This window comes from Alosa alosa, chromosome 11 (genome assembly GCF_017589495.1).
Source record: "Alosa alosa isolate M-15738 ecotype Scorff River chromosome 11, AALO_Geno_1.1, whole genome shotgun sequence".
Lineage (NCBI taxonomy): Eukaryota > Metazoa > Chordata > Actinopteri > Clupeiformes > Clupeidae > Alosa > Alosa alosa.
The window spans coordinates 27,229,604-27,239,569 of NC_063199.1; the positions used below are offsets into that span (position 1 = coordinate 27,229,604).

The window sequence follows — 9,966 nt, forward strand, 5'->3', positions numbered from 1 at the left end:
CGCTTTATGTCCTTCTCTCTAGTGTTCTCTCTCTCTATATATATTTGTCAGTTTTCTGAAACCAAATGCTCTTGAAAGGAGAGCACTCATCGCATACCTGCATCAAAGGCTTGGATCACTGATCACACACATTAAAGGCAGGGATCACCACACTGGCTGGCGGAAAGCGGCAGAGTTCCTATTGTTCGCTATGGTTCCGCAGCGGAACAGTTGGAGCGCCAGCGTCAAAACAATTTGAGTGCTGAACTTGTTGGTCTCAGAACAACAGAACTATTACATGCTCTACACTTTCTTAGAATGTAGGGCCGTGGTAGCATAGTAGCTAGAGCTGTCAACTTCCGGCTTTCACCGCTGTGCCCTTGAGCAAGGCACTTAACCCCGAGTTGCTCCGGGGACTATGGCCCTTCTAAGATAATTGACACGTAAATCGTGAAAAAAAGGTGTCTGCTGAATGAATAAAGGTATAGAATTTAAATGGGCAGTTGACATTTATGCGCCTCGCATAAGGATTCTAATTGTCGTAGATGTGTGTACATGTCTGCATGAAAACAGAGATGCAAGAGGTCTTAGTATAGCATCCAGGCTCAGCCAAAACACAAAAGTGACAAAACTTACATATTGTGCATATATTAGCCTGCCAAGAATCCACTTCACATCAAACAATATTGCCTTTTTTGTCAACCAGCACGGTGACAGCTCTGTGACTGCAGGGGTGGGAGAAGTAATGGCTTTGTGGGGGCATCATGAGGTCTCTGTGGGTAGCTAACGCTTCCCAGACACTCCCATCAGAGTGGCCAGAAGGCGGCTTTTGAGCGGAGAAACTCATCGAGACACAAAAGGTCATGCAGCTCGCTGCGTTCAGCCGTGCACAAGACCAGCTGCAGACGCACGGCCGCTCCTCAAGCCGAGGCCCCCCAAAGGCATTATCAGCCAATCACACGACTCCTCCGCCAAACTTTAGTCAATCACATGACTCCCCCGGGGGCCTGGAGCACTTCTGGGCATTTGTGCTGGGCAGCTCCAGACAGATGCAGGAGCATTTTTAGACCTAGAGATGTAGAGATGTCAACAGCAGCCCAATATGGGCGAGGGTGGGGGTGTAGGGGCTGTGCGGCTGCCAGAGGCCAGAAAATAAACAAACCACACAGACTACTACAGACCACCTGTGAGGGAACAGCCCTCGCTCTTTTTAGGTACTGATGAGGAAATGATTTATTTATGAAGAGTCCGTTTTATAAGACTCTATATAGTTATAGTTCATGAGGCATATAACTCACACTGCTATTGCGATGTCACATTCAACTACAACCTCCGGTGTGAGAGTGAGTCTGTGTGTGTGTGTGTGTGTGTGTGTGTGTGTGTGTGTGTGTTTGTGTGTGTGTTCAACACAAGGTTGTGTTGTTTGAATACTTTATTCAGCTGCTTGCTCTAGTCCAAACACTCTTCTACAGGGCACATATACTTCATCCAAGCCCTCTAACTCCACCCTGTAGAACTCTTAAACTGACCCAGACTGCACAGGGTCAGGGCCCAGCAAGGCAACAGGGTTCATGAGGGCTACACACCGACTCAAGCCCTTAACATAAACAAAGACACACACACAGATGCACATCCTTGCCACACACACAGACACAGACACACACACACACACACACACACACACACACACCTGTGTGATCCTGCTGAATCTGCCTCTGCACAGTGAACAACCCACTGACCTCTGATAATGTCCACAGCTGTGACCCAGACGGCCAGACTGTGCCAGCTCTGCCGGCCTCCGAAGAGAACCTCACTGACCAGGCCGACTGTGCTCACCATATGTGCGTTTCTGTCCAGAGCCCACAATTTACATCACACAATTTACATCACATACCCTACGACAAATACATTTCTCACTATCTGGAAATGTCCACAGAGGGAGGCTTAAGGGACAACTAGACTTTGCAATGTGAAGTAAGTCACATTGCAAAGTCTCATCTTAGCCGCATCTCAACAGAGTTAAACCTCTAAAAAAAAAAAAAAAAATGTTTTTTCTGCTGCCTAGCAACACCTGTAAGGCACAGGAAGCACAGGTAGCACCAGATGCAGCTGCAGAGGCACTGCATGCAGTTGTTACCACAAGCACACAGATACATGGTGACAGACAAACACACACACACACAAATATATATAGTCCCATGCATGTGAACACAAAATATTCTTACCAAAATATTCTTACCACAAACACACTTCTGCACCAATTGGCTACAATTAAAAATGTTTTATTTATTTTTTTCACAGTAATAATATAAGCATCCAAAATTGTGCACACAACAGTGGATCTGACTGGTCTATCCAGAGGAGTTTGCCCCCAGTGGTCAGATGTTGTAATTTACTCTAAAGTCAGTGATCAGATGAACAGACCTACACCGATGTTTAAGAAAGTACTGCATTAGTATTAGTAGGTATTAAGTTGTTACAAGTAGTTACACAAGTGACCATTACTATGCAGTTTAATACCACTGAATATCTACTGTATTTATCTCTGATTGCTAAAGATAATGCAAAAGAACCTAGCCCTCTGTATACGATACTAGCATTTCTGGAGTAACCAAACATGTATCGTTTGAGGCCAAATTTGCAGCTTCATATTTATTTATTTATTAATTATGTTTTCCCACAGTAAGATGGCCCATGGAGCAAAGACAATGACGCCCACTTTTGATGTTCCAAGGCTCAGAAGAAGCAACTGAGGAAGCCCTAAGGAAAAGATAATGTGAACCCTCCACTTAGGCATTCGATGCCCGCTATAATTTGGGGTTTCATTCAACTCAGTTCAAATGGCTACAGTGAGTGAACTGAATTCAATCAATGCAACTTCATACAGCACCAGAAACAATTAAAATAGTCATAAAGTGCCTCAGTGTCCAGAGCAGAATGGTGACAGTGGCAAGAACAGCAGTGGGCAAAAGAATGTGTAAACAACATATGTGCTCTTTCCTGATGTTCAGGTTTGATGGATGTGCACCTGTTGGCTTGTACAGCCAATCAGAGTAAAGGAAAATAGAAAAAGCACATTGTCAAGGGACTGACCCCTCAGCTTTACAACTAAACATAGAGGTCCAACAATTATTCACATTTATTTACATATGTTGGTATTTTTCGTTATGTATTGTGCATAGATTAACTTTACTGAAATTTGTAATTTTTGCATTCATTGTTTTGTTATTTTGCAGATGCTTATGCACTGTGATAATAATAATAATACTGTGAATATCTTGCCCACATGATATAATAATCATGTAAATCATTGCAGATGAATGTAACATCATAAAAGCCTCTTCTGTATTTATTCTTCAAAGTGCGTGTGCGTGTGTGCGTGTGTGTGTGTGATCTAGAAATGCATTTGTGATGTGCACAGTCTCAGGCTAAAGTTCACCAAACATGAGTTTTAGTAGGCAGGCAAGAACAAAAGCTCTACATACACACAGGAATCTCCACAGCCTACTCATGTGCTTCAGAGAAAACCCCTGACACCTTTCCCCACACAAGCACTGTCTTTGGCCACAAGTCACTTGCAACTGAACTCAATTTTCAAAATGAAATTACAAGCCTCAACTTCACAAACACACACACAAATGAACAAGACAACAGCTATTACGGCAGGTTAGTGTAGCCACAGAGCAGTAGTGGGGGGGGAGGATAAAATACTTACATATAACGGAGCTTGCTGTGGACTCAGTTTCATGACCCAAGCCACTGTAGGGAGAGAAAAGAGATGATTAGAATCATGCTACAATAATGTCACATGAATTAAGTCAATTTAGCACACTGGCTGGGGTTACTCATAAACACAACAATACACACACGTGCGCACAAACACTCTCTCTCACACACACACACACACACACACACACACACACACACACACATTAGTCTGCTAGAGAACAGAGACGAGAAGATCCTTCTCCTTCTCCATATACAGCATAATCTCCACTGACCCAGCCTGGGTCAGAAGAGCGGTCAGTCTCCTGCTGTTGGACAGAGCTACTAACCCACTCACACCCCAGGAGTTGAAGTGCAAAACACTACTGCCAGGGGAAATCAGCTTAGTGGGAACTCTGAAACAACGCAGGCAGTGAAAAAAACAAGACATTAAGCCTGTGCACTTCCTCAGTGGGTTGGCATGGCGAGGGACAGGTAAACATCTCTGACACACTTACTGCTCTAGGTCAACACTATGAATGCAGGTGGACAGTTGTAAATAAACAAAAAAACTAACAAAACAAAACTAAAAAACAAAAGCAATACAAAACAAAAAAGTATAGGAAGTGCTCAGTATATTTAAAGGCCAAACAGCCACCTGGCTTGTACAAACACATCCCACAGGTCATTACCACCAGTCTACTGCATTATGGCTATTTAACCCATAAACTTCACTACAAGTCTTCACAACATAAAAAAAAACTATGTATAGCTTTCAAATATCTACTGCTTTCCAATATTTGTATCTAGAAACTAAACATAGCTGCAAAGCTGCTACATGAGGAGAATAAAATAGCCATTTCAGTCTGAGTTAAAAAAAAATGTATCACCCATAAATTAGCAAAGAGAGCTACTCATATAATTATAGTAAATTGGCATTTGTTACAGAGTCATTATAAGGTGAGGAAACGAACAAACACGCCCAATGTGACTCCTATAAACACTAGCACATGTCCTGGAGTCCGGGGTGTTTACACTTATCACAGATATACAAGATGATGTGCCACTGTGCTGCTATCTTACTGCTTTAAGATGAAGTGTTGCCCTTGTTACAGCGCGCCAAAATATGCTGCCTTTTTGAGATTTGCTTTGATTCAATTCATTATTTTGTTTAGAACTACACGGGTGATTTGTGGTGACTAGTTTTGACAGTGGCGGGTGCTATGCTGTTGATTAGCAACGTAGGCTACACTAGCCAAGGGCGTAACCATATTAGCTCGTGAACGGGATAAGCAATTTTGTTCTATGAATGGGGGACAGCTGTCAGGACAGGGTAAACACCAGACACAACAGGAAGTCCACTCTCAGGACCCAAATGGGAGCACACACACACACTCAACAGGAAGTCCCCTGTCTGCACCAAACAGAGACCTCCAAACACATTCTCTAGTCTAAGGGCCCTCTGCAACCAGAAGCAGCATCTTAGGACCAAACTAAGAACTCTCTCTCTCTCTCTCTCACACACACACACACACACACACACACACACACACACACACACACACCAGTCTAAAGGCACAATACAACAGAAAGCCTTATCTCAGAACCCAACAGAGAGCTCCAAACAGGCCTTTTGGCTGGAGATGCTTCAGTTAACAAGATCCCCTTATTTACCATCTCATATATGCTACAAATACTTTCTCTTGTGCCCCCCCTCTCCCTCACACACACACACTCTCTCTCTCTCTCTCTCATCACATAAATATCCACAAGTGAACCTCTGAATGCTGTTCTTTCACTTTGCGCCAACTCACTCGCCAAGAGCTTAAAGCTATAAAGAGGTCCAGAACATGCCTATTGACCACAGTGAGTAGAGCACAAAAGCCAGACCATATCCAGACATTCCTACATTTGCATTTGTCACAGTGGAGATTCCTGAGGAGCTATTGCCATCAGAGTGTAAAAAGCTACTTCTTCCCACACACACTTACAGCCCTCCTGATCTGCTTTTTCACGTGCATAACTGCAATGAAATTGTCAAATCTTCTCACACACTTGGCTAAAACAGAAACTGCAGATATGGCAAAAGAGGGTTTCCTACAACATGACAGCAAATGCTGTGGTGAAATATAGTCACACAGTAGCACGGTTCTTAAGCACAGACAGTGCAGGTGAAGCAAGGGTCCCTTTTCTTTACCCTGACCCATACTGTAGACACAACTGACTGGCTCCAACTCAACGAGCACATCATCAAGCATCACAAGTGTATGAGTGATATCTCAACACACAAGACAGCCATAAACGTGCTATTTGCATGCATATTACATTATAAGTGTCAGTACCCTGTCAGACCTGCACCAACCCTCCCCCTTTTTTTGTAAATATTTCCATCTTCCAGCAGGGGGCTGTAGCCATGCCGGTGTGCACAGGTGTGCTGTGGTTGGTCCTGATGAGCCAGACGTTAAAAGGGTCCGCTCTCAGGATGCAGATGGACTCCCTCTCCTCTCGGCCGTCGTTATAGTGCTTACATTATGTTTTGTTATGTTGTCGAACACTTGTACTCATACCCCTAGACACTATGCACTACACTTTAGCTTTTAGCTTCCACATACTGACTTTTCTATAATTATTTAATAAATATGCTTTATTGTTACTTTTACGTGGACCTCCCTTATGTTTCATATGCCTGAGCCAGCATGTGTGACACAAGCATAATATATTCTTGTAATAACTAGAACTAATAAAACATTCACCGTGATGCTTGAAGGTCTAATAAAAAGGTGCCTTTCAGTCATTGTGGTAAGGTTAGGAATGTCATGAGCATTCCTACTCTGCATTGTTGACTGACATGTGCAGAATCTTTTTTTCTCTCTCTCTCGCTCTCTCCCTCTCACACACACACACTTCTTAGAACTGACCTGACCTGTGGGACAGGAAAACTTAGTATATTAACCAGAGGACAGATCATAGTTAGACCATAGACACACATGCACAAAATCCCCCCCCCCAACCAACACACACACACACACACACACACACACACACTTCTTAGAACTGACCTGAGGGACAGGAAAACTTAGGACACTAGAGGACAGATCATAGACCATGGACACACATGCACACACCCTCCCACACACACACACCGTTGGGGAAATACCCAGTTGAAATATGGAGAAAACGTACAATGCTGTACAGTGTGTGAAGCGCGCTGAGAGCTGGTTTGAGGAGAACATGGTGACCTCACATAAAGCACTTCCTGCACAGAGATGCTGCAAAACCTGCTGCAAGATGCTACCGCCAGTGATAGAGATACACAAGCTCATGCATACGTGCAGAAACACATGTAAACACACATCTACCTACAGTAACAAACAAACAAACAAACACACTAACACAAAAGAAGGACAACTAACTGGATAACAAACACTCAGACCACCCAATTGCTCACCCAATAACCCTGTTAGTTGTACCTGCCAATGGCTTAGAGAGACACAATCTCATCCTAGCAGTGCAGCAGCCTCGCCTACTCACAACCACACATAAACACCATCCTCCTTCTTCTCCATGATTTGGATTATCAGCAGCGCTTCAAATGGGGTGCATGCATCTCACTCTGGCAGCGACCTCATCTGCGTCATATCTTCTGCAGCTAGCGCGTCAGACACGCTTCAAGCGCTTCAAATTAGCGGCCCATGCTCCAAGCAGGCATTCATCTGCTCATTGACTCACTAAAAAAAAGGAGTGTCTCTGTCTCCTTTGTGCCTGGTCTTGTCGGAGTGCAGCCAGGTTAAGAAGTAGAGAGGATCCCTCATGCATGGGAATCCTGGCCCACGACCGGGCTAAGCTGACCAGCAGACTGCCAGTGGCTTACGGGCAATCAGCTTACAGGCAGAGGCAGGGGAGGCTGTTTGGGCAGGCGAGGAGACCAGGCGGGGGCAAAGCTAATTGGGCTGGGCCAGTGGGGAGGAGGGCCCGGGACACCACACCCGCACAGCAGGGGGGGCTGGGGGTTGGGGGGCTTTAACATGGGACGGTGAGAGCAAACATGCATAGACACACACATAGACACACAACCACTTCAACAGACACACACACAGACAACCACCTTGACACACAGACAAACACAACACACACACACACAGACAACCACCTCGACACAAGCACAGATAGACGCAGACACGCACAACCATCTCGACACACACACACAAAACTACCTCGACACACATACAAAACACAGTGTGACAAACACACTTCTATTCAAATAACCACACATACATGTCAACACACCATTTAAATTTCTTCTTGCACAACCCTACATGCTAACTAACATACACAAGCAGCTGAGAGCAGGATAACAACTTTGGCCATCAACACACGGATAGCTGTGTGTGTGTGTGTGTGTGTGTGTGTGTATCTATGTGTGTGTATATTTGTGCATGTGTATTTGTGTGTGTGTGTGTGTGTGTGTGTGTGTGTGTGTGTGTGTGTGTGTGTGTGTGTGTGTGTGTGTGGATAACAACCTTAGGCCATCAACACACGGACAGCTGAAGGACATTATAACAAGAATATCAGAAAACAAGACCTGAAATAGACCAGAACAATAGTTAAAAACAGAACGTTTGCCAGGTAGACATAGGAACAACAAGAAGAGAGATAGAGAAAGAAACAAAATAAAGAAAAGAGAGACTAAATGAATAGAGTTAATCAATCCATGAAAGAAGAGAGAAAGAGATCTGTGTGAGAAAGAGAGAGTGTGTGTGTGTGTGTGTATCTGTGTGTCTGTGTGTGTGTGTAAGGAGAGGTCAAGCCCTGTTGTGTGGGGGTGTGGAGGTATCTCTCTGGGACTGGGAGTGAGGTGGTTCCTCTGCTGCTCCATAAAGGGGCTTCTGTTACGGCAGGAAGAGATGATCTCAGAGGATCATCAGCTGGGTATAATTATACACACTCCCATCAAACCATCTGTACACAATCACAAACACACACACACTGTTTAGCATTTACCTTTACTTATCTGTCTTTCCTTCCCTGCCTCTCCCACTCCATCATGTTTATGTGCCATCACCATTATTCCACACTTGCTAAATGCTCTTCAGAATGCACTGACTCAGGCAAATGGCAGGTCACGGTGCCTGGGTGCAGGGTCATCACAGAACATCGCAGCGTCACAAAGCACAGATTGCTGCTGTGAGCAATCAATTCATCAAACTGTTTACCATGAAAGCTTCATAGCAAATCATATTGTGTCTGTCTGTCTGTCTGTAATGTCAACCAGGTAAAATATTTGTTAAATGTGTATCAATTAGTGTAGCAATTAGAGTGCTAGCAATCATTTTTGTCACCTTACCATTATGGTCCATCCTCCCATTCACTGCAAAAAGTGCAGAGAGTGGTCACACACCAGCTTGCTACCAGACACAAGGATACAAGTGAACAATACATCTGGTCTGCCTTCCTGCTCCAAGACTTTATTTCAGCAGGCTCACACTGGAACAGTTTTCGGCCCTGACCTGACCTGACCACATTCTACAGCGGAGCATATACTCCCAGAATGTAGAAGGAATCTGGCCATATGCTACAGCAAGGAGAAATGAGGGGTGTGTTTGTGTTTATGTGTGTGTGTGTGTGTGTGTGTGTGTGTGTGTGTTTGTGTGTGTGTGTGTGTGTGTGTGTGTGTGTGTGTGTGTGTACACATCTTCAAAGACTTTGAGCCTTGGGCCATCCTTTAACAGCCCTGCATGTCTATGCCAGGGCAGTACTGTGAAGCTCACTCAAGCATCCCTGGAAAGCAGAACTCAGCCCAAACACAAAGCACAACAAACTCCCAAGCACACCCAGTCATGCTGAAGGCAGTGGGCAACAGCAGCCCTGAGATATGCGCACCATGTTGTGCTTTTCCTGCGTTCTTATAAACACGATAATTACGCTTGTATTTTTGGCCGTGCTTTGCGCCTCCCTAAAAGAGCATCAGCAAGAGATGCAAGGGAAGTTTAGGAGGGTAAAATGAGAGGGTGTTTAGCTGGGTGATCCTGCCACAGAACAAGAGATGCAAGGGAAGACAGGATAGTGACAGATGAGAAGAGGAATAGGCAGTGATGAGTCTGACTAGCGGGCTAGTGCGGTCAGACCATGAAATAGCATGTGAAAACAATTACGACTGAATACACCTACATTTGTCACCATTTTCTGTGTGTAAATGTAACTATTCCCAGAACGTAAGTCATTCAGACGCAGAGAAAAGATCTTTTGTAATTTATTTGGCATTTCCTTTATATTATAAAAGGA

The 9,966-nt window shown here is 44.4% G+C and overlaps 1 protein-coding gene across 1 annotated transcript in view; it reads right to left on the reverse strand.

Moving 5' to 3' along the window:
• LOC125302821 (A-kinase anchor protein 13-like) overlaps positions 1-8,706 on the reverse strand; it is a 48,032-nt gene extending 39,326 nt beyond the window's left edge. Inside the window, exons 1-2 of the mRNA XM_048256141.1 lie at positions 8,686-8,706; positions 3,695-3,738 (exon numbers count right to left, since the gene is read on the reverse strand). Of these exons, the coding sequence (XP_048112098.1) occupies positions 3,695-3,727 (33 nt within the window). The 5' untranslated portion in view covers positions 3,728-3,738; positions 8,686-8,706. The remainder of the gene's footprint in view (positions 1-3,694; positions 3,739-8,685) is intronic.
• Positions 8,707-9,966: the final 1,260 nt, after the last annotated feature.